We start from the raw sequence: 26786 nt of genomic DNA, 5'->3' as shown, positions 1-26786 counted from the left end.
TTTTATGAATAACATAAACTATAATGAAGAGATGTACCACTGTTAGTTTCATTAGCAAACAAAATTCTAGTATAATAAAAATCAAGTCATATTTTATATCAATAAGTTTCTCAGTGGTTCTTAAAAGCCAGTAACACCCTTTCTTTTCTTGCACTGTTGGTGGGAATGTAAATTAATACAGCCACTATGGAGAACAGTATGAAGGTTCCTTAAAAAACTAAAAATAGAACTACCATACCACCTAGAAAATACCACTACTGGGCATATACCCTGAGAAAACCATAATTCAAAAAGAGACATGTACCACAATGTTCACTGCAGCACTATTTACAATAGCCAGGACATGGAAGCAACCTAAGTGTCCACCAACAGATGAATGGATAAAGAATATTCCGTTGTATATATGTGGCACAGGCCACATATATACAACGGAATATTACTCAGCCATAAAAAGAAACGAAATTGAGTTATTTGTAGTGAGGTGGATGGACAAAGAGTCTGTCATACAGAGTGAAGTAAGTCAGAAAGAGAAAAACAAATACCATATGCTAATGCATATATATGGAATTTAAAAAAATGGTTCTGATGAACCTAGGGGCAGGACAGGAATAAAGACGCAGATGCAGAGAATGGATGTGAGGACATGGGGAGGCAGAGGGGTAAGCTGGGACAAAGTGAGAGTGGCATGGACTTATATACACTACCAAATGTAAAATAGATAGCTAGTGGGAAGCAGCCGCATAGCATAGGGATATCAGCTAGGTGCTTTGTGACCACCTAGAGGGGTGAGATAGGGAGGGTGGGAGGGAGGCTCAAAAGGAAGGGGATACAGGGATATATGTATATGTACAGCTGATACACTTTGTTATAAAGCAGAAACTAACACAACATTGTAAAGCAATTATACACCAATAAAGATGTTAAAAAATAAAATAAAAAAATAAACAGTTCAACAATATAAAAACAAAATCATATTAATGTACAGAGGAAATAATATTCCATATTATAAAATGAAAAATATCCCAGGATGATTAGGGGAACAGGATATTCTGGTTAAGTGAATAGTCTGAATTATTGATGAGTATTATATATATATTTCTTATGAAGCGACTAAATAATATACCCAATTATTTTGATAATTATGCCAAAAATTAAACAATAAAATAAAATCTAGCCTTCAATGTAGGCATTTTAGGAAGCTATACACTTTCCAACAGTTACATCACTGTAAATTCTAGACTCAACTTTTGAAATGGTCCTTAGGTCAGCTAGGGAATCACAAGAAAAAAATGTTAATTACTTTACACTGATAAAGCAATTCCAAAAAATGTATTGCCTAGCTTGATTCCCCACCTTATTCATCAGACTAAGCTTTGAACAATTTATCATAAATTTAAAAATAAATCGTAAACTGCCACTGAGACTCTCCAAGAAAATGCCCTGGGGCTCAATTTTAGAAAGAATCTAACATGGTTTAAGAAATAATAGTATTGTGGAATAGGTGTTGGAAGCCTCCTACTGAGAAGATTCCAACAATATAGAAGGATTTATAGACTCCACTATGACTATTTCAACCAATAAAATAACATTAGGATCATAAACTGTATACATTTCCTCTTAGTTGTAACACAGTAAAATACACAATATGAAAGCTACAGTGAATAAAGAAGTTATTCAGAAGATATTTCAAGATTTTACTCACCATCATGAACAAGAATGATCCTTTATTGTTCCACAGACATAGAAAGGATTTAAGATAGGAAAGAATAACAAAAAGCTATTGCAGAGTTTACAAAGTGTTTACCTTCATTACCAATAGTGTCTAACAAGTTTGCAAGATATACTAAACAAGTATATTATCCTCATTTTCTAGCCAAGGAATTAAAGGTCTAAAGTAGTTATTCTTAAACCTTTTTCTGCCTCAAAGCATCTGAAGGACTTTCAGAAACAGTGGCTCTAGCCTAGAGTTGAAGAGAGCATGCCTAGTGCAGAGGGTCTCAATACTGGATGCACATTTGAAACACTTGGGTGTTTTTACAAACTACTGATGCCCTGATCCTCCCCAGAGATTTGCATTTAATTGTTTTCAGGTAGGGCCCAGCTTGACTTTTTCTTTTTTGATAACTGCCAAGGTTATTCTAATGTGAGCTGGTATTAAGAATTACTGAACTAGGGTAGAAACAAAACTCTGCATTTAGGTCTAAGAGCCTTCAGGTGATTCTTGCCAAAAACAAAAATAAAAAACATAAAAAGTTTTAATGAGGTATAATTTACATACACATGTCAGAGTCTAAGTTTGATTAGTTTAAGGAAATTATACAATTGTTTATCCATGATTATAATTCAGTCTCGAAAGCTTCCATTATCTCTTTGTAGTCAATCTCCTTTCCTGCTCATGGCCTCAGGCATCTATTGATCTGCTTTCTGGTCCTTCTGCCTTTTTTAGAAATCTCATATAAGTAAAATTACGTACTAGTCTTTTAAGCCTGACTTTATAAACTTAGTAATATTTAGGTATACTCAAAACGTTTCATGTTTTTTTACTGCTGAGAAGGATTCCATTATATGGAAAAAACAAACCATGTTCATCTGTTCACCAGTTGATGGATATCTGCATAGTTTCCAATTCTTAGTTATTATGAATATTGCTTTTATAAACAGCTGCTTGCAAGCATGTGTGAACATATGCTCTCATTTCTCCTGGATAAATACCTAGGAATGGAAGAACTGAGCTGCACTTAAGTGTAAGTTTAACGGCCCGACTGTTTTCCAAAGTAGCTGTACCGTTTTACATCCCCACCAACGTGTGAGACTTGCAGTTTCTCCGCATCCTCATCAAAATATGATAGTCACTGTTTTTAATAATATCCATTCTAGACAGTTATTATAGAATCACATTGTGGTTTTAATTTTCATTTCCCAAAAGATTAATGATGTTGAGTATCTTTCATGTGCTTTTTTAGCTCTTCATGTATCTTTAGAGAAATGTGTATTCAAGTCTCTTACCCACTTATTAATTGCAATTTCTCCTTACTACTGAGTTGTAAGAATTTTTTTTATATTCCTGTCCATTGTAAGCCATATGATTGAAACTATTTTCTCTTAGTAGCCTTTAAAAATTTTTTCTTAACAGAGTTCTTCAAAAAGGAGATTTTTTTTTTTAACATCTTTATTGGAGTATAATTGCTTTACAATGGTGTGTTAGTTTCTGCTGTATAACAAAGTGAATCAGCTATACGTATACATATATTCCCATATCCCCTTCCTCTTGTGTCTCCCTCCTACCCTCCCTATCCCACCCCTCTAGGTGGTCACAAAGTTCTGAGGTGCTCTCCCTGTGCTATGCGGCTGCTTCCCACTAGCTATCTATTTTGCATTTGGTAGTGTATGTATGTCAGTGCAACTCTCTCACTGCATCCCATCTTACACTTCCCCCTCCCCACGTCCTCAAGTCCATTCTCTACGTCTGAGTCTTTATTCCTGCCCTGCCCCTAGGTTCATCAAAACCATTTTTTTCTTTAGATTTCAAAATGGAGGTATTTTTCAATTTTGGTGAATTTATAGTTTTTTTTTTCTTTTTACAGATCATCCTTTTGGTATATATGTTTTTTTATAGAGGTTTTGTAGTTTTAGTGATTACATTTGGGTATATGACTCATTTTGAGTTAATTTTTATGTAAGATAAAAGTTTAAAAATTACATATTTTATATACATATATATGTAATTTTTGAGTTTTTACATACGGACATCCAATTATTCCAGTACTGTGTTAAAAGGACTATCCTTTTCCCATTGGCCTCTTTGTCTCTATTCTGTTCCACTGATATATGTGTATTCTCCAACACCACACTGTCTTGACTACTATGGCTTCATAGCAAGTTGTGAATCAGGCAGTGTAAGTTCTCAAAAGTTGTTCTTCCTTTTCAAAATTGTTTTGGCCATTCTAGATCCTTTGCAATTTCATGTAAATCTAGTATCCTTTTGTCAATTTCTATGAAAAGTCCTCCTGAATTTTGTTAGAGATTAGATTGAATCTATAGGTCAGTTTGGAGAGAAGGACCATCTTAATAATACTGAGTTTTCTAATCTATGAACATGGTATATTTCTCCATTTACTTATATCTTCTTTAACTACTCTCAGTAATGTTTTGTAGTTTTCAGTGTACAGGTTTTGCACTTCTTGTTAGATATAGTCTTCAGTATTTTATTCATTGGTTTCTGGTCTAATTTCCTTCCTTCTACTTCACTCGGATTTAGTCTTCTAGCTTCTTGAGGTTGATGTTTAAATTACTGATTTTAGATCTTTCTTCCATTCTAAGATAAGCATTTAGAATACTCTTAGTACTGTATTAGCTGCTTTCCACAAATTTGATATGTTTCTATTTTCATTCAGTTAAAACTATGTTTTTAATTTCACCTATGTGCTATTTAGAAGTGTGTTTAAAATTTAGTTTCCAAGTATTTAAAGTAGTTCTCAGATTTCTTTCTGTTGTTTATTTCTCATTTAATTCCACTGTAACTGGAGAACATACTGTGTATTGTATCTATTCTTTTAAATTTATTGAGCCTCGTTTAATGGCCCGACAGATATATGGTCTATCCTGAAGAATGTTCCATATGTGCTTGAAGAGAACCAGTATGTTGTTGAGTGGTGTGTTTAATAAAAGTTAATACAGTAAAGTTGGCTGATTGTTTCCACTACTGAATTCCTAGCACCTAGAATAATGCCCTGAACACAACGGGCACACGATAAATATAAATATTTGCTGACTGAAAGAATACTTTGACTCTGCCACTGAAATCTCTTTCAAAATCTTTAAGTCCTTTACCTTTTCTCAAGATCAAAATTATTTATAAATCAGTTACACTGAGTCATTTTAACCTTAGTTTCAGCTCACTATTTTGAAACACTTCGATCACACTGACTTGAGTATGAAGAAGGCACATGCTTCCTCAATTCAAAACGCTTCATTAGTCCTTGCTAATAATTTTTTTTTTGCCGAGTACCTTTAAAATGTTTCCTTTCAAAAGAATTCCAATTTTTAAAAGAATGAGGCAACAATAGAACTCAGGATTATGAAATGATCATGGAGGACTGGTAGAAAGACTTGAGTGGAAATTCTGATTTCACCCTGTGACCTTAGAGAAATTTGTTGATTTCTCTGTACCTTAGCTTTTTCATTTATTATATAAAATTAGGCAATGATCAACATCCAATTTTTTGACAATTTCATAAAACATCTCTGTGAACATATGGTGAGCCAGGCTCTTTTCATTATACAACTGGCTTTTCAATATAGTTTTAAATATAGAAGCCTTTCTTCAGAAACGTAATAAGGTTTAGTTAATTGCATTTGTTCATATAGTTCTTTTACGTTTTTCCCAGTACCATAATACTTTCTGGGTATTTCACTGAAAAATACTTTTAAAAATCATTCTTTTGCTACTCTTAATTTAAGCATATTTCAAATTGGGCATTGTTCTTCTATTTTAGGTCAAACCATAAGAATTGCTGATATTTTAACAATTTCTGATACACAAAGAGAGTAATACCATATGGTTCAAACTAATACGTATGTCCTATGTATAATATATCGATACATCCCTTTATTTCATCAAGGGATGATACATTAAACCTAAGCAACTGATAAAAACTGGAGCACAAATTTTGGTTCACATTGCAGTCCATTCAAAGTCTTTCTTTACTTTTCCAGACAGCGGTTATTACTAACTGGAAATACACTATATATTTCACTTATTATTTTACAAATGTTTTTGAGTACCTATTAAGTGTCAGGCATTGTTCCAGGCACTGAGAATAAAGCAATGAATAAAAGTAAAAAAACTTCACTTTGCCTCTTCTCACTTCTAGTGAGAGAAACGGACACACATTTAGTATATTAGATGGTAATAAGCACTAAGGAGAAAAAATTGAGCTGGGAAGATGGAGATGATGTCAGGAAGAGAGTCCATTTGCAATTTTAGATGGGATGGCAAAAATTAGGTCCTGAATGAGAAAATGACTTTGGAGTAAAGGTTTTCCAAAACTGAGAGACCCAGCCATATGTCTATCTGGGGTAAGAACTAAACCTGTTACCTCCACTACCATGTAAGCTCCCCAAGAGCAAGTTCTTTGTTCAGTTTACTGCTGGTCCAGCAGGTAAAACAGTGCCTAGTATACTGTAGGTGCTCAATAAAAATATCTGTTGAAAAACTGAGTATTTCATGCATATACAAACAAATACTTATAAATGCTTACTTCACACATCTGAGCTGTTATTTGTACCACAAATGGTAGCATAATAACATTTGCACACCTTGTTTTACTTATGTAATATCTCTTAGGGATTGTTTCAGCTCCTCCTCAGTGCCTCTCTTCTATGTTACAGTATAAATTCTAGAAGAGGAGGAGCCAAGTCTGTCTTGCTCAGCAGCAACCCCCAGATTGCAGTACCATACCTGATTCATAGTATCTACAAAGCATGAATAGAAACGTGACCGACTGAATGCATGAATAACAACATCATAAAGGTGTAAAACCAGGGAATAGTTTTAGGAAACAGTACGAAGTTTAGTCTGGAGGATAGGGGACAAGGAAGGCAACAGAAAAGAACAGTTGGGCATGATTCAGTAGGTTATGGGGAAACAGAGTTTTGATTTAGGAGGCTGATAGTTAATACCTTATTTTGTAGTGAGAGAGGCTATTAGTAGTGGCACTATGAATGGGATATGACGTTTTCCTATGTAAGAGGCATCAAAACTTACACCAACTAAAACCTGGCTACTCTTTACAAAAGAAGTTCTGTCAATGGGATAAATAATTTCCCCTACAGAAAGGGTTATGGGTAAAATAGAACTTAATAATCAACGGTTCAATTTGATTGTTTCTACTTCTGAGATTAAAAAAAAAAAAAAGGATTGTAAAGTGTCAGCTTAATCAGCCCTTAATGATATAGCCTAATCAACAACTTGGCTTCTTAGATGGTCATGTGATATATGTCTAATTATTATTCAGAAGTTACTAATACTAATCCCCAAATTTTAAGAGGTGATAATTTAAAAAAATCAAATCAAGCCTCATGATAAGGTATTTTCTTAAAGTTGCAATGAAAGTCATGAAAAAAAAAACTAAGAGTAAATTCTAAATCAATAAATTATCTTAGAAAAAGTTACAAGAGGAAAAATAAAGGGTTGTCCAGAATACACTCAAGTTTAGTTGAGATGTTACTATTCATGTTAGTAAGTTGTAAACCTATGTAATATTGAGAAATGGATATTATCCCGTGATTTCATGTAGTATAGTGAAACTGACTCTACTGCCACCCAGTAAGTCTACTTCTGATTTTGTTTTAGCATCTGCCAAAATCACCAGGTATACACTTATTCCCTGTGAGCTGAGAAGGGTTAAAGCTACATTTCTTCACGAATTAGTAGGGTGCAATAAACTACATTAACTATGTCTCTTCCTCCAAGAAGCCTTCCTGAATTCTTAAGGCAATGTTAGGTCATACACTCCCAAAGTATCCTCCACTTCACTTTCACCCTGCTGGCTAAAGAGATTTATAATGATTTTTCAAAGTGCCTTCTTCACTTGACTATAAACTTTACGAAGAAAAGGACCATGCCTCTAATTCCTCAAGTGTAAGAACCCAGTTTGACTTCCCTTTATTTACCACACTTTGTACTATACTCTATATTATGCAATAAATGGTATTTTGATATTGATGTTAATGATTATAACTCTTTAGGGTCTTCCAACAACCATTTACTAAACCATTTTCTAACTTTTCCTCCACTTTACCTTAAATTCAGGTATTTCTAAAGGTCCTATCCTTGGCTCTCTTCTTTAGCCATGTTGTCTATGTGTTTTTTTCCCAACCACTCCTGCTTCCACTATCACCTTTATACACCCGCAGTGGACTTTTACATTGGGGGCTTCCCAGTATTCAGACCCTTGTATAGTCACCTCCCTCTTGAATCTGGCCCATTCTTGTGAGTAGCTTTAAATAAGAATACAGCAGAAGTGACCCTTGGCCAGTTTTGGGAATAAGCCTTAAAAAGTCCTTGTCACCTCAATTTTTCTACATTTTGGAATCTTGAGTAGCCATGTAAAAAATTCCAGCTAACCTGCTCCAGAGATTACAAGAAAAAAAGCATGCGGCAAGGAAAAGGCGTTGAGACTCCATGGAGAAAGACAGCTGTGCCTGCATCCCATCTGAGCCCATCCTCCAAACAATCCACAAGTTCAGCACAGCCACATATCAGTGACCACTGGTAAGACTGGCAGAAGAACTGCCCAGCTGAATCTAGCTCAAACACAGAAGTATGAGCAAATAAAGTGTTTGTTCTTTTAAGCCACTTAGTTTTAGGGTGATTTGTTGTAAAATAGATAAACAAAAGAGCTGGTAAACTAAAAATCTAAATCTCCTGCCCTGAGCACTCTCTAGATATATACATCTAAACTTCAAACACTAACTTTAAATTTCCACATAGATATTATCTACATTTCAAATTCAACACTTGCTAAAATGAATTTTAGTATCTCACCTATTTCCTATAAAGTACTGTGTAAACCGCTGATTTTAAAATTGTATTCCTCAGGATTCTAAGGTTCTAGAGTATTTCTAGAGATTACAATCTGGGTAGATATGTTTCAATTCCAGTTCTTAGTCCCATCATATCACGGGTCACAAAAACTAAGTATAAGCTCAGAATTAAACTAAACAAATCATTGTCCAATTGAAACAGAAAACACTGAAACAAAGTACGAAGGAACACACTTTAGCTATGTGACTTTGGACAAGAAACTAACATTTTGACCTGCAATTACTTAATGAAGTATTAGAGATTGGATTTAAATAATCTGATTTCATAATAGAAATTAATGACATCGTGAATGTAATAGATTATTAGAGAGGCAACACAGTGCAGGGGTTAAGAGCAGAGTGCCTGGGTTCAAATCCTTGGAGATGTTAGAGCTATTACTTGGCAGAATCTTGGTTCACATCCTGTTTCTGCCAGTTAATAGCTCTGTAACTTCTCCAAGTCCCAATTTCCTCATCTGTTAAATGTTTATAAGGTTATTTTAAGTTTATAAGGTTATTATAAAAATTAAATGAATCAAGATTTCTAAAGTACTTAGAATCCTGCATAGCATATAAAAAGCTGTTAAATAAATTCTACAGAAAATTGTAATCACGAGTTTGTTTTTTTAATATACCATATAATAAATTAACCTATTTCCATAAATTTTATTCCAGAAATGTCTCTAAGAAAACCATGTTTAATATAATTAACTATCTAATTAACCAAAATTTCTGCCTTTAGAACACTGATATTTTATGAATGAATAACGTTGTATATACTTTCTGTTGCAGTAGGTTGTTAGATAGAAAAAACATCTTAAAATGATATGGGTCCTCTTAATCAGTAGTAATAATATATTTTCTCATAAAGAAATGTTATCTCCATTTCAAAGTTGATAAATACATTATTTATGTTGCACCATTAAAACTTAAAAATGTACTACTTACCACTGATTGTCTTAGGCTTTCTAGCTATATATTCCTTCCATTTTCTTGAACTGAGCTGGCTGGGAGGAGGAATAAGTATGCTACTAATGGTACATGGCAATACAAAAAGAGCACCAACCTGGATAAAACAGAACATATTTTTAGTGACTGCACAATGAAATCAACTCTAAAATAGCGTCATCTGACAATTTTCCACTCATATTTCACCTACGTAACATGTATTTAGTCACATTCTTTCCCAAGAATTCCACTATAAAAACTAAAAAAAGAAAAAAACAAGAACACTGCCCTACCTCCACCAAAAAAAAAAAAAAAAAAAAAAAGCCAGAAAACAGAGAAAGGATTCAAAGTTACAGGTATCCGTTTTCCTTCCAATGAGTCATATATCTCTGAAAACCTTATTCACAGTGTTTAAGTTTAGGTTGTGGGTATAATTTCTTCGTATATCTGCAAATCAATGAGAGGTCACGAACTTTATCCTCAAAAGATTTTGTCATACCAAGCCATAATTTTATAAACTTTTGACTGGACAGATTATTGGTCTGGCTTCAAAATTAGAACCTAAAGGCAATTTCAAAACTTTTGTTGCTAGATATCAGAAATTTAATGCTAATAGGTATAAAATTTAGAGGAACCATGAATCATATGTCAGAAAACATACAGCAGCTTCTAACTGATTTATGAGCAAACTCAACTTATTCAACTTTGTATTCCCAGTGCTGGGCACACAGATGTTTATTAAATATTTGTCCCCCAAAACCCACCATAATATATTTAGGTAAATTGTCAGTTTGATTAAGCACTGAATAAAACAAACTGCAACCTTGAAAGCTGTATTTTGCCTGTTATTTTAGAAATGTAAGCTACAAAATCAGCACATCCCAATAAATACATTTCTTTTTTTACTTTTGGGGAAATTTAGGCAAGGCATTTGCTATCGATCTCAAATCTAATGCAAAATCACTTTTAACTGTCCTATGTAGATAGAAGGGTTACATGAGATATGTGACACAAAGTTAATTAATACTTTTAGTTGCTATTTATTATTTTTACTTACGTATTCTTAACTAACGAATATGAAAATAAGTCTATCGGGAGGTAAAACAAGGAAGGTAAAATTAAATATGCTTATTTTTCTTGATTATTATAGCCATAACCTTTTTATTTTAAGTCAAATGTATTTTACATAGTCAAGCATTAGACATTAAAAATAAAAATATTTAGGAATGGAAAATAATCATTAACTATAAAAGATATATATTTAATTTCCTAAACACTAAGTCTTAGTTCTTCCTTCTTGCATAAGTAAGACTTCTTAGACCAGAATGCATAACAAAACTGTCTGGCCCAAAGGGTGACAAAGCTGTAATGTGAGTATGCCAGATCAGGGCCCAATTATAGCTTAACAATTATAAAACTGTTACAATTATAGTTACAGCTTAACAATGTAAAGATACTAAATGCAGTTCATTGCATAATTTATAGCCTGACATAAATTTATAGCCTGACATCCTGACCCATCAGCAAAGGAAGTGACCACATTTCTGAGACAGCTTATTTTTGATTAAACATTTGCTGCAAATATGAAAACAAACTTTTCTAAATCCCATAAGCTATAATTCCCTACAAAATAAATTTATGTCAGTAGTTTACACTACATTCACAACAAACTTGGATTCTGATAACTTGTTCTCACTCATACACTAATCATTAGATATACTTTGAGAGGCTTGAGGATGATCCTTTTATGTTAACATTCTATTCCAAAATGTAACAGCCAAATAACATTTCAAACCCAAGTTTCAAAACTTTGATTCAATCTTTTCAGTACGCAAACCCCCAAACAAGCAGGCACTATGGCAATCATGTTTTTAGCCTTATAAATTCTCCTCTTTAATAAAAATATCCCCTGTCTATATAATTAATAGACATCATGATTCCCTAACAAACTTATCTTGCCTTTTCTAATCTAATAAAATAAGTTTTCCTCTAAAAGGCTTTTATTTTTATTCTGAGGCTAATCAAACATCTTTTTTAAGCTCAAAAGCTGACTTAGGATCACATAAAGCACTAGAATTTAAGCACTTTGACAGCTTCCCAAGGAGGGACCTTGTCCACTTTATTCTCTCCAGTACCTGCAACAAGCAACTGGCAGGCAGTCCAAAAAAAAAAAAGTTGAATAAATAAATGAAAACCATGTTATAAAGCACTGGGATTATTTCAAGGAATGACCATGGAATTCAATTTTTTTTTTCAAAAATGTAAAAGACTAACTATGACACAGTGTAATAGGGCAGTGAACTGCTTCACATTTAGATTTAGCCAAATTACATAATGTATGTTTCTAAAAGTTATCCCTTTGCTGAATTAAAGTAGGAACATATATTTAAAGTTCCATTTATTTGTCCCCGACTGATAAAGTGTAGTCCAATATTTCATAGTCATTGTCCAAGAAGCAATAAAAATGACAATCTAATACAACAAATTTAAAATAAAACAATTGAAAATACTATATTAATAGATATCAATAGTTTAGCTTTCTTCTAGGATTAGAGTTGCCTATCTTCAATATCGAGATGGATTAAGAATTATTTTATACCCGAGTTAAATTATAGGCATATGTCTGATTTTGACTTGAAACATTACCTATAAAACTAATTCCTAAAAATTTCATCATAACTTCAAAATATCTAGAGGATATCTAGTGCTTTATAAATTTCAGGAAAATGTTTCACTTAAGTGTGTCTATCATTTGGGCCACATAAACTTCAAAGACAAGAATTAGATAGAAACCATCATTTATATCATACTGTACAGTTTATAAAATATGTTCCAATTTGGTTTTCATTGCAACTTTTTGAAATAGGCAAAACAGGAATTATTATTTCCAGTTCACAATTTAAAAAGCTATAAACCAGTGAGTGGCAGAGCTAGGACTTAAATCAAGGTTTTCTAAAGTACATGTTCTTTTACTTGAGACTTTCTACTATATCATGTTCCCTCCCTCCCTTATTTGATAATATAGGTGAGATGATTAATGATAAATGACATTCTCATTTCCTGGATAGGGTTACATAGTGAACTATTTAGCTACTTGGGTTAAAATATGAACAGAGTTGTTTGTTTGTTTTTATTCTTAGTGCTTTTTTTTTAAACTATACCACTTCACAAGACTTCTGTGTGCAAATTTCTGTAGAGATGTATGATCTTATTAACCTGTTTAAAGTATGCCCTCCACCCTACTACCCTATCTCAGCCTGCTTATTTTCTTCATAGCTCTTATTTTCTATTTTTCCTACCAAAATGTAAGTTCCATGAGGGCAGAGTCTTCATCTGTACAATCCATCATTGGAGCCCTAATATCTAATACACTGCATAAAGTAGAACTAATGTTGAATAAACAAAAAAGGAAATTTTAAATTTCAAAATGTAGCACATTGGGTTCTTCAGAGGTGAAAAAACAGGCTAACATTATCTTCAGACTGTTCCTTTAAAGGCCATTTCATCAAATAAATACTCTGATACACTGTTTAAAAACTATTAATTTCATGGAAAAATGAGGCTGGAAGTCAAAATTTTAAGTTATTATATAGCCAAGCATCTTAAGGCCAAAATCATATTTCCTTTACTACATCAATTTTCTAAGGGAACTATAACCAAGATTTGATTAATAGTGCCATGGGGAAACCATAATTATAACAATCATTTTTCTCCCTGCAGGACTATTTGATAATAGAGTACTTATTGTTAAAATAATAAGAAAATGTTATGTAAATATTGCCAATGAACATTTTGTGCATTAAAAATTGTTTTCATAGAAACAAGGTAGTTGAGCAAATAACCAGAAAAAAAATTTTAATTTTTCCTATTGAAAACTGTACTTGACTTTATATGATTCCACTTAAAATTCTTTATGTTGTAGCTTAAAATTTTTTTAAATATACCAATTCTACCATATCATTATATGTTTTATATATATATATATAAACTAATGAAATAGCTGAATATCTTCTAAACATCACCAAAATTAAAAAAGAAGAACTGAAAACTTACAAATGATAATTTAGTGAAGCTTTAGACATTTTTCTCACCTCCACCTACCCATCCTACCATGAAAAAGATAATGCAAGCATATACATATCTTGCCACAGAACTGAAATCAGATGTGAAAGGGGTAGGTTAACAATAATCTAATGTGTTCTAAAAGCAATTAGCAGTCATGAAGCTTATTTTTGAAAATCTCTTCTAAAAAAAAAACCATCCCTTCATGTCTGCAGAAGAGTTTGGGGTTATTATGAAAAGTCCAAAGTATCTTAACATGAATTAGGACCAAAACCTTATGTTAAGTTAAAGAAACCAAATCATCACACAGAAACAGATTTTAAAAAATATATTCCCTTTTCTCATACATCTGTAAATGTTAAGTTAAAAACACAACAAAAACAAAAACAAAAAACACCCTCTATACCTTGCCACACAGGGAAGAAATCTGCTCCAACAGCAACTTGGAATTCTGTTTGGTATTGTTTTTTGTCAGTCCTCTGCACTTAGGAGTTAAAGAAATGATGAAATGGTAATTGTCAAATAATTCAACTCCCTAAAATAAGTTTGATTCTCCAATTCACAAGGTGCTTAAATTCACTGATCAAAAATTTTAACTGTGGGAACTCACAATTACTCTTTTCCAAGGACAATTATTTTTCTGATTCTGAAAATACATCAAGAAATAGTGATACTATAAATAGCATTACTCTAAACTATTAGAACCAGAGATTTGTACAAACTGGAGCTTCTGAAAAAAAATTCAAGAACACTGTACTAGTGTTTCATTTCTGGCCAACAACAAATTCTTTTTATATAAAACATTGTTCTTAGGTCTGTTCCTAAAACTTCTTAGATATATTTTCTTTAAAAAGAGTCTAAAATATGTTGAATATTTACAGATATATGTGATAGCATTCTTATTTACTTAAGTATTTAAAAAGATACAGTGGACTGGCACTTGTATCTATCCTGCCAATGGCAAGAGAAACATCTGAACATTCCAATAGTATATAAATTTTTTTTTTCTTCACAGATTCCTAACATTTCTCCCTCTTACCTACCCTATAAGCAATGAGTAATAATTTCAGGAAGGCTTCTGCCTATTCTAGAGGCATAAATATCGTGCCTGAAGGAGTATTCTTTTTTTGCAAGTTGTAGAATTTCTCTTAAAGCAATGGCAATGAAAAGTATACTGATATTATAAAAAAGAAAACAACAACAAAAGTATGGGCAAATATTTAAATGTGGTGGTACCAGGAAACAGTCTTACTTGACACAGATAAATTGTGATCTATAATGAACATGTAAATGAAAAGGATACAACTCAAATTCAATGTCTGACATATAGCAGGAAGGTAGGTCTGATAATTTTATCATCTGCACAAATTCTAAAGCAGGGCCATAATAATGAAAAACCTAAAAAAGAAATTAAAATTATGTAAGACTTTAAATACTATAAATAAAATGAAAGTGAACAAATTAGTGATCAGGGTTTAAATCTTTAAAATGGGTCTTAAAAAGCATGTATTTACATATTATGCAAGGCAAACGCTTAATTCTCTATCGCAGATAAGAATTTCTTCCATATCAATTCTACTTTTCCAGGTGGAGAGATATGGAGATTTCTTACTAACTGGAAAGAGTTTTAAGAGGAGGAAAATGAGTATAGAAAAAGGGAAGCAACAGAGGACAAGAGTTCTCAACTTTTCCTGTTTATCTCTAGGAAGACAGACAGATAAGCCAGGAGGCTAGGATGTCGAAGAGAGTCTGCGAAACTGAGAAAGAGAAAGAAAAGACACTCCAGGGGCTTCCCTGGTGGCGCAGTGGTTGAGAGTCCGCCTGCCGATGTAGGGGACACGGGTTCGTTCATGCCCCGGTCCGGGAAGATCCCACATGCCGCGGAGCAGCTGGGCCCGTGAGCCATGGCCGCTGAGCCTGCGCGTCCGGAGCCTGTGCTCCGCAACGGGAGAGGCCACAACAGTGAGAGGCCCGCGTACGGCAAAAAAAAAAAAAAAAAAAAAAGACACTCCAGGATGAACTTTGGCATGCTGAGATTAAAAAAAACAAAAAACAAAACAAAGTCCTTGGAGGAAATACTAAAGTAATTAAAAAGAGAACTAGTAAAATAAGAATACTAATTAACAAAGAAAGCTCCACTCAGAGAAATAAAATTCAGTATTTCTTTGGATACTCTAAAACTAAACTAAGAGTGAGCTAGTGAAGAAGGTAATTCAAGAGTTGGGGCTAGAGTGCTTCACAAGAAGGGCAAAGAAAAGCAAACACATCTTCAAACACACAAAGTTTTAAACTTGCAGAAAGCTGAGCAATTTCATCATATATGATTATGTGTATGTATGTGTATGTACACATAAATACACAACACACCTAGTGTGTATTTATATATATGTATGTATGTATGCATGTATTTGTTTATGCATAGAGAGAGAGGCTTACATTTATTTAAGACGTTGAACCCTAAATTTCTCTCAATAGCAGCAAAGATCAGACACATTATTCATACTTGAATGGTGTACTACCAAAGAAGAAAAGTTAAGGTCATCAATCTTATGATTATAATCTTTAGAAAAGAATTTAATATTCCTGTGAAAGATGGTCATGGTAAGTTACTTAAAGTAAGTAATTCTGAACTATTAGGAAATGTGTCAACATCAGAAGTATGTCTTTTGTACCACCCTTTGATCAGAAAATATTACCCATCAATCTGACATCCTTGTAACCTCATGACCACTATGTTTTGCACATTCTTGAAATGCATCCTTCAAAGTGAATTTCTAAAGTGCTTCTATATAAATACTTCTTCGTATACTATTTTTCCAATGTGAAAAAAAAAAGCCAACCAAACCCCTTTTAATTATTATACTTTATAATTACTTGCATTTTAAGAATAAATCTATGGAGACATGGGACAAGAATCAATAACTCTTAAACTGTAAATGAAGCAAATGTCAGGTACTATGTCAGATGCTAATCTCTTCATTAACCCTCATAACTTTGTAAGATAAGTGTTTATTACTATCTCCATTTCATAAATGAATTAATCAATCTACCCAAGGTGACAATACCTCATAGGTGACAAAGTCAGGTTTCAAACCCAGGTCTACCTAACATCAAAGCCTGTTCTCTTTCCACTGTATCATACTCCCTTCAAACTGAGTCTTAGGTCACATGGTAAAGTTCAAATCAAAAGTGGTTTCAGGCCTATACTGATCTAAAGTTACGATCGTTCCATTTTGAAAACAATTTAAAACAATGATAGTTTTGCCAACATTCAATACTGATAATACAGTATAATTTAAGCACTTAATTATAATTATAGTACAAGTTATGCAAGTGAGCACACTTAAGCACATATATTAGTAATGTTAATTGAAGATTCAAACATATCTTATAAAAATAAAATATTCATGAATAGATGATTGCAAAAACAATTAAACATAGATTACCTTTGGCAAAATACTCTTATCCTTTGATGGTATTATCTTTTTGTCAAGAAAGCAAGTTTTTAAATTAGATGTACTAAAATTCTTAGGTGTGACTCCCTTTAAACAAAATTCAGGAAAACTAATTTCACATCCAAACTGAAAAGAAACAAAGAGAACACAGTTATAGGCATCATGAATTAAGTTACAAAGATTAATACATCTTATTGCAATGTAAAAGTTGAGAGGAAAACCATATGTAAATTTATTTTTGATCTTCAGTTCAAAATGCAGTTCTTCCATTTATGTACATATCATTCGTATTTCAACTTTCACATGAATTTTTCATGAAAAGCTCTCCTTGGCCTTTCACTAGCCCATAAGAGGATACTAAGCCCATTCTCCGCAACCAGAGAAAAAAGCAACCCCCTTTACATAGAGTTGTTCAGTACCTGCTTCCTACTAGTCTTAAGTTCTGCAAAAATAGAACTTGCCATTCACCACTAGATCCGTAGTGCCTCACACAGAGTTTGCTTTCAATATAAGTTGTTGATAAAAAGATCAATTCCTGCAGAAGTAGTAATAATAGGGGTACTAACAGTAATGGCAATGACAATGATAGGTAACACTTACTGAATGGTTACTTTGTGCTTTAAATAATTTAAACCTCATAAAAATCTGAGTTAGGAAGTACTATTACACCTGTCTTACAGAGAAAGATAACGGTGGCACCAAGAGGCTAAATATTACCTAACATTTCACACAAAACTAGCAAGAAACAGAGCTAGGATTTGAATGCAGGCAATCTAACTCTAGAATAGATGTCCTTAATCACTATAATGCCCCTAGGCTAAAAGCTATTCTCCACCAAAAAAGGGATTTCAAGTTTTAAATGCAGCCTGGGGAGATATGGACATTTAATTCCTTATCCATAAAAGAATAAAAGAATCACAGAACCCTGCCATTATCTGTCTGTATGTAGACATGCAGTTTCAAAAAATGTATACAAAAGTAATTCTCTTAGCTAATTGTATCCTGCATTCTTCTAGTAGGCTATATGACTTGTTTAACCTAAAACCACTTGCAAAGAAGATTTATCTGCAGATTTAACTTCCCCGACATAAAGAAGAGTTGGCGTGCAAATCAACAAGAAGGGCCCAGCCACATTAATTCCTGTTGTCTTATTAGAAGTTTTATTAAACTATAATTAAGAGTGAATTGAAAAGGAAAAAAAAGTCTAGTAATTAGTACAATAAATCTTTACAGGAACACAACGATCTACTTGTGCTCCCATACTAAACAAACATTAAGAAACTTTCTTTTAGTTTTGCCTATAGACAGAAACACATAAAATACCAGGAACACTGATTTCAACATGGACACAGCTTATAAAAACCACCAAACATATTCATTCACAGTAAGGGATCACAAAATAGAATTGGAGCCTCATAGAAATTTAACCTTAGCGGGGTTCCACTAATCTAATATTCTCATCTTATAGTTGAGAAATCTGGGGTCTAGTAAGGTTAAACAAAAAATTGTTCAAAATCAGCTGGTTAGCAGAAAGCACTGATCACTTAAGGTGGTATCATAGGTAAGAAAACATGTTCTAAGCAGTTTTCCAGGAGTTTACATATGCGATGAACTAAAGCACCTTGGATAAACATGAACTCAACTAAGGTTAAATTCTGCTTTAAAAGAATGTTACATTCTAGAACTGCAGGGCCCAAAACAATCACAGTCACTATTTAAATTTAAATTAATTAAAGTAAAATATAGTAAAAGATTCAGTTCTGTGTTTGAAGTAGTCAAGTATAAAGTGCTAGTAGCAACATGAAGCCAGTGGACTATTGTATAAGGGTAAATTCGGAACATTTCCATTAATGAAGAAAGTTCTATTTAGATAGTGCTTTTCTCAAACATCTTTATATGGTACCTTTTCATTAGGATTCATTTAAACTATCTGTGTTGTAAATAAGGTCGAAAGGCCTGCTTTGCAAACTGTGATAACAGAAATCCACTTACCTTCCTTTCCCATATCTGAATCTTTCCCCTCCATAACTCCTTTGAATCAATAGCATCTCTGAGATCTTGTAAAGATACAATATTAGCAGAAAGGATTTCGGCAATTTTCTGACAACTTCTATAAATAAAAGTTTATGATAATTAAATAGAGGGTTTTAAATTTGACTTAGATTTAATGGTTATAATTAGCTACAAGCCAAACAGGCAAAAATGCAAAGTTTATATTGCTGTTTTTATCTACTAATATTATAGAACATTCATTAAGTCAGTCTCTGAAGAAGTTGCTATCATGTGTTCATTTAATCTCAACATCCTCTTGAATTATGAGTAATTACCCTTAATACTACAAATGAACAAATTTTCCTATTATTATTTATTAGTTTTAATGTCAGATATACACATACGTACACACATATTCACAGATTGAATGAATTCTTATCTTCAAAAGGAGAACTGCTCTCCTAAATTGTTCCCACACAGTTTTGTATGGAATTTCATAATAGCACTTATCACAGACTATCATGACTATTTGCATTCCTGTTCCTCCCTGTATTTCAATGAAAAAGATCAAATCTCACTTTCTTATTATCAGTATATATTGCTGTGCTTGGCATAAAGATAGTGCTCAGTAAACGATTGTTGAGTGAAGAAAATCATGAAGTTAACAAATCCAATACTCATTTAAGGATCAAAACTGTATTTAATACATAGTTGATCCTTACTAAAAAGTCATAAAACACAACAATATATATTCATTTCTACATTGCACATAAAACAAAAAACAAATATGACATTATAAATCTGGTGTATCCATGTATCCATGGTATTTATCACGGTGTTCACTGGATAATACAAACCTATTTAAAAACACACAATGTGTTTGGAGAATTAATGCTCAATAATAGTTGTACGAAAGCATCAATAACATTTACTAAAAACTTAAAACTTCTCAGAAATATAAAGTATGAAATTAAAAAAGTGTAGGTTCTTCTCAACAGATAAATCTCTAATCACAGTATGACATAAAACTATCTTGTCACATTTAAAAAAATCTTCAAAGGCTGGGTCTATTAAAAACAGGGTAGCAAGTTAATTGTAAAAGCAGACAACACAGATAGTAGTCAAATATGAACAAAGAAGCTTACGTTTCACAATGATTTCCTGCTATGGTAATTTTTGCTGAATACCATTCCTTCAAATGTTTTAATGCTCCTATAGTAGGCAAACAATCTCTCAATTTAGGCGGATCTTTGTCAGAAGGCAACAGTATTATATCTATCATTGCTCTACCTAGAAAGAGATAAAGGCATTTTTGTAATTTTTTAAAAACATTTTTATTTTATATTGGAGCGTAGTTGATTAACTATAATTTTTTAAAGATGTTAGATCTGAAATGTCTCGAAACAGTACCCTGAACAACTGAATTTTATGTTTATTTAGAAGATGAAGAAGGATTTTAACTTTAATTTCTGAAATTCTTCAAAACAATATACATCTTCAGGAGTTCAAAATTTTTAAATGTTCACATTTGATTTAAAGCCATGTTACCTTGAAATAGCTAGCATATGCCAGAAAAACAATGAACTATATCATAATTACTTGCCAATTATGTGCCAGTGGTTAATTATACATTGCTCTTGAGATCATCAATACTATTGTTGTACTGAACAGAGGGAAAAAAACCTGTGCAATTCATTATGTTCTTCTATACTTAATTTTGCTATACAAAAGGGAATGAATTAGTATAAAATTGTAATGTTCAAATAAATTATTTCTCTTTTTAAAGAACAATAAAACACTCAGAAAACTCAATTATACTGACAACATCATTGGTTCCTGAGAAAGAAGGTTAACTTCATGAAACTTTTAATTTTATAAAATGATAAATTTTACTGAAGGACCAGAAAAATCAAAATGAAACAGAAACCAAATAAAAGTTTGATAATTAAAGTATTCCAATTTGCCAAAATAGCAACTGTACATTCCATATTTTGCACTTCATATAAAAATCTGACATGTTTATCAATGTATTCAGTTATCTTCCATATAGGATCTTTTATACTAAAATATAATCTTGAATATAAGGATTAGACTGTGAGCTATAAAGTCCTTTATGATAATCACATATGCTTTACTCATCATTGTATACTCAGCTCCTAGTACAACGCCTGACATATATAGACACAACAACTATCTGCCTAATAAATGACCTCCAATAATGAAAATATTCAGAAAAGTATTCAAAAGTATTTGTGGATACCAAAGCGTACCAAGCTTTAGATGAATCAGCTACTTGATTCACACAAAGAAAGATTAATTTAAGACAAAATACAGTTTTAAGAATAGTATGATGCAGTATTTCATAAAATATGCTTTCTATTATAGGAAAAAAAATGGATTGTGTAAAAAAATGCTGAGTCAAGGGCTTCTTTTACTGCATGACTTTCTATTTGATAATATGTATACTGACTTCACACCATAAAAGTATGTTATCCAAACGATCTATGTTAAAGAACTTCTTTTTCCAGGAGTTGCTCATGGAAGTAGAGTTCTATAGAACATTGTGGAAAACAATGGTATATACAGTGAGAAGCTGCTTCTTCAGTAATAACTGAAGAAGTAAACAGGTGAGTAATTTCCTCAGTTCTAATTTTTGTCTAAGTAAATGAAAACAATTAAGAAAATTGTGACGTCTCAACAAGGTACTTTATTAAAGTAGTAGAGTATGTTTTTTAACAACTTCATATAGAAAATTTTTTTCATTTCGAAGTTAGAAGTGAGAACACGAGCATGAAGAATGAATTTATCACTCATTCACAGCAAGTGTAAGATAAGGTACAAATTACTGAAAGTAGTCATAAAATATTACCAGGAGCAGGAAGTTTGTCTGATAACTGATGCAAATTTTCCGCAGATTCTTCATATAGGCTAAAATAAAACAGTAGGATAGGAAGAAATATATATACACACATTACATATAATCCTAATAGGTAATATTAATTAAATGGATCTATGTGCCAGACACTATTAAATACTTAGCATTCAGCATTATTTCATTTGATCCTCATGACAATTCTATGAGGCACTACTATAATACTATTTTTATCCTCACTTTAAATAATTCACCTAAAGTCCACATAAGCTGTAGGTGTGGAAGCTAGGATTCAAACCCTGAGTCCAAGTTCTTAGCCACACCCCCAAAACAAACAAACAACATTAACAAAAAAGGGGAAAAAAGCCCTCCTTAAATTATATCTAGTATATTAAATATAAATCATAACTAATAGACCATTTTTATGAACCTTAAAAGTAAGGTATTACTAAGTATTTAATAAAGAAGGCTACTGCTTTTCTCTGAATGACACATAACAGCCCTGACAGGAAAATATGATACTCTCCTCCAATTCTTTAAAATCTATTCATTTTACCCATATGATGAATCTTTTTTTCTCAAGATAGTTTATTATATAACATAAAGGTATTTAAATCCTTTATTATAAACTCACCATTGTCTAAAAAACCTAAGGCGCCTTATGGTAAAGTATAGTTTTCAAGCTCCCTCTTGTGGAAATAATTATTAGGTCACTTACTAGAAATAATCACTTTTATACTTGCCATCTTCTAACAGTGGTGAGAAAACGTATAGAATGGTAAGAGCCCTAAGGCTAGAAGGCATCTTAGAAATCATCTAAAAGGATCTCAACACTTTACAGATGAGAAAATAAAGCATCAGAAAAGTGAAGTGACTGGCCCAAGATTATATAATTAGAGACCACTTCTATTAGCCTCTGTTACAATGCCCTTTATATGGTTCTACAATGTCTCCCCTCATTAATCAGTATAAACAAATATGATTTGAAAACAGGAAAACATAATCTGAAAATCTGCAGCAATTTATAGAAGTATAATATTTGAATATTAAAATAAACAAAGGAGTTTTTTGTAATGAAGTATTACAGAAGACTGAAATGACAAGAATGAATTATGGTTCAGAGATGGTATATTTCATGAAGAAAAAAAATTATCAAAACTCACATCACCTGGATCATCTTATATACTGTACCACGATTCAAAAAACCTAAAAGTGAATTCAATCATCTACATACACCTCAGAAACTATGGATTTTAAAGGTGCCTGAAATGCTGAAGATACATATAAATTGAAGAAATCACATATTTCAGTCTCAAACAGCAAAATGAAAATGATACTGTGGTTTGAATGCCAGTTATTAACCTTAAATAAAGTTTCTATTCAAGCTCTTGAAATATAACATCAGGCAGAAGTTTGCTTCAAGAAAGTGACATATTAATAAAAATATCACTTTTTATGATTCCTGAAATTTTGCAAGCTTAAGAAGCTAAACATTTTCAGATACCAATTTGTGCATTTTAAAGAATTTTATTCAAATAAAAGACCCAAATTGCCTGTCTTCCAAAACAAAGAGTTGAAAATTTGAATTATGTAAAATTCCTTCACTATAGCTGTTAACATATCAAATCTTCACTCTCACGGCTAAAATATTATCTAATATCAAATATTTTAAAGACATGATAGAAAGTACATAAGCATACTCAGCCAAGGATAATGATTCTCTGCTATTACTATCTTCTTCCTCAAAACACTCAACAGCACTCAAACATTCTTCGATATTTCTTTGAAGAACATCTTCAATTTCATCTTTTTCCACACCAAAATGTATCTCTTCCCAGTCAGAACTACAAAACTAATATATCAAAAGATTGCATTAAATAATGGGTTCATGGAATTATTTATATTAACAAAGACATTCACTAGTGACTATTTTCTTATTTATATTACCTGATAAAATCCACATATTGCCTGCACTGCAAAGAACCACTTCCTGGAACCTGGTATACCGCCTACCAAACAGCCTTGAAAACAAAATCATACTTATTAGAAGAAAGGCATACAACAAAGAAGCAGATGTTACAGCATATATACTTAGAGGGTTATGTAATTTTTATATATATATATTTATATATATATATATATATAAAATATGGATCTTTAAAAATCTCTGCTAAAAATTCAAACAGGAGAATCTGCCTAAAGAGCAAAATTATTCACTCATTATGAATACTCTGCTTTAGTTCATCACAATTCAAAATCTACATCATTATATTAATCATCATGTCAAACACTAAAACCTACTATAAAGATGTTGAAAAATACACCCACTCGATTACTCTTGAGTAATACAAAACCATGCAAGTCATTTTAAGGAAAATGGTTCCCTCGTCAAAGACCATGAGGGTTTGGTTCAGCCTTGCCAAAGAGAGAGGAGTTAAAGAGTAACTTCAGCCTAGAGATAAAGAAGATGCTCTTCTTGGAGACTGGAATATTCCATGAAGATACAAAATTAAGGGTCACCCCAGGGTGCGAATCAAAAGAGCAATGAAGAATTTAGAGCTACGTACAGAAATTGTATTCAAAGGAGGGAGAAGGAGAAATGTGATAACTGAGCTGAACTCATGGAAGCTAAGAATGATGCTAAGTGCCTATTACCAATTTCTGCCAAAATCTCAGAAGACTTTACCTCCTACTTCCTTAAGAAAATAGAAGCCGGGCTTCCCTGCTGGTGCAGTGGTTAAGAATACGCCTGTCAATGCAGGGGACACAGTTTCAAGCCCTGGTCCGGGAAGATCCCACGTGCCGCAGAGCAACTAAGCCCGTGCACCACAACTATGGAGCCTGCACTCTAGAGCCCACAAGCCACAGCTACTGAGCACACATGCCACAACCACTGAAGCCCGCGAACTCTAGGGCCCCTGTGCTGAAACTACTGAGCCCACGTGCTGCAACTACTGAAGCCTACGGGCCTAGAGCCCGTGCTCTGCAACAAGAGAAGCCACGGCAATGAGAAGCCCGCGCACCACAACAAAGAGGAGCCCCTGCTCACCGCAACTAGAGAAAGCGCATGCACAGCAACGAAGACCCAAGATAGCCAAAAATAAATAAATAAATTTATTTTAAAAGTTAAAAATAAAAAAAGAAAGAAAATAGAAGCCATTATAACTCCCATAACACCCTGTCAGCAAACATATTGCCCTTCCTGCATTCCCATTAGGTCCTTCCTCATTTTTCCCTGTTACATGTAAGAGGCACTACCCTTCCGATCAAGGTTATCCCTCAGACTTCTGCCGGGACCCCAGGCCACTGACTTTCCTGCATCTTCAGTCTCTCCTTCTCTGTCATTTCCTTCCCATTAGCATTTAAATATGCACAAGTATTTTTCAAATTATTTTTTTAATCACTTTTAAATTCACCTCCCTTTTCCAGTTACTACTATATCTCTTTCTTTACTCTTCAGGAAGATAAACTTTCTAAAAGCACTATCTACACTTGACTGTCTCTATTTCCTGTTTACCTTTTCTATTCCCCCTCCTAATCCAATTTAATCTGTTCTTTTGTCTCCAACATGCCACTGAAACTACACTCACCAAAGTCACCAATGACTAATGTGTTTCTAAATAGTTTTTAGTCCTGTTGGTACTTGACCTCTCAACGTAAGACTAAGAAAGGAATCGAAAATGACACATTTGACTACTTTCTCCGGAAAACAGTTGCTTTCTGTGGAACCTATCTTTCCCGCTGCTCCTTCTCATTCCTTTAAAAACTGGTGTTCAGCTCCTTTAAATACTGGGATTCATTTCAAGATTTCCTGCTATTCTCACTATCCAAAACAATCCCATCCTTTCTCATGGCTTGAACTGACATCTATATGTTGATGATTCTATAATCTGTTTCTCCAGTTTCACTCTCCTTTGGAGTTCCAGACACATGTATCCAACTTTTACAAAATATTTTCACTTTGCAATCTTACAGGCAACTAATCACATGTTCTTAATTGAACGTGTCACAGTCCATCAAAATCTTTCTTGCAATACTAGTAGTACTGACTTAAATTATACCAACTTGAAAAATTAATGAGTATTACCAGCACTTGGCAAACTGGCTAAGGTAGCATATAGATATTAGAAATAATTTCCCAAAGGTGACAGTTGAAACCCAAGAGACAGATTCTCTGATGAAAGAGAAAGGAACAGATTGTACAGTCATGAGAACTATAAAGGTATCAAAACAAGCACACTCTCTCTGACATCTCCAGAAACTTCCTTCAGCTTTTAGACCTGTTTTGATATCTCCTTTTTTCTGAGCCTCTGAAAGACACTCTCAGATAGAGGCCAAGAAAAGGAAGAAAAAAAGAGGATAACTAACAAAGATGTAAACACATGGATCTGTATAATGCCAATAAAAACCAAAGGAGAAAAGATTTTTACAAAGTAAAGAGTGTTCAAAAAAGTCAAATACTTTGAAAAAGTTAAAGCAGATAAGAATGGAGAAAAGATTACTGAGTTTAACAATTATGAAGTGCTTTTAAAAGAATCACTAAGAGGTAAGGATGGAAAAATAAAAGGTAAGGAAATGGATATAAGATTAAATAATGTATTTGTACTCACGACAAAGTCACAAATCCTCCTTATAATGCCACATTACTCTATCTTATATGGAGCTGAAGATGGGCAAGAAAATCTCATAAAGGGAACAAAACTCAAGCTGAGACCCTAAAATCATTTACATAACAACTTTATGACATCCAAGCACCAGGAAGAGAAGGATAGCGTCTTTTGCGTTTTGTATTTCTTTCATTGCTTCCCTATCCCAGTGACTTGTACACAGTCAACAAGTGTTTCTTGGACTCCCATGTGACCAGATTAATT

The 26786-nt window shown here is 33.0% G+C and overlaps 1 protein-coding gene across 2 annotated transcripts in view; it reads right to left on the bottom strand.

The window, feature by feature from the left end:
- Nucleotides 1-26786, bottom strand: part of MTBP (MDM2 binding protein) — a 69602-nt gene that overhangs the window by 41503 nt on the left and 1313 nt on the right. For both annotated transcript variants that reach the window (XM_060115849.1, XM_060115850.1), the window contains exons 3-11: nt 23863-23936; nt 23616-23767; nt 21913-21971; nt 20189-20333; nt 19044-19161; nt 17043-17177; nt 14900-14994; nt 14003-14075; nt 9535-9652 (exon numbers count right to left, since the gene is read on the bottom strand). In XM_060115849.1, the coding sequence (XP_059971832.1) occupies nt 9535-9652; nt 14003-14075; nt 14900-14994; nt 17043-17177; nt 19044-19161; nt 20189-20333; nt 21913-21971; nt 23616-23767; nt 23863-23936 (969 nt within the window). The remainder of the gene's footprint in view (nt 1-9534; nt 9653-14002; nt 14076-14899; nt 14995-17042; nt 17178-19043; nt 19162-20188; nt 20334-21912; nt 21972-23615; nt 23768-23862; nt 23937-26786) is intronic.

This window comes from Mesoplodon densirostris, chromosome 13 (assembly GCF_025265405.1).
Source record: "Mesoplodon densirostris isolate mMesDen1 chromosome 13, mMesDen1 primary haplotype, whole genome shotgun sequence".
Classification (NCBI taxonomy): domain Eukaryota; kingdom Metazoa; phylum Chordata; class Mammalia; order Artiodactyla; family Ziphiidae; genus Mesoplodon; species Mesoplodon densirostris.
The sequence above is the reverse complement of the archived record's forward strand: the minus strand, read 5'-3'. Positions and strand labels throughout refer to the sequence as shown.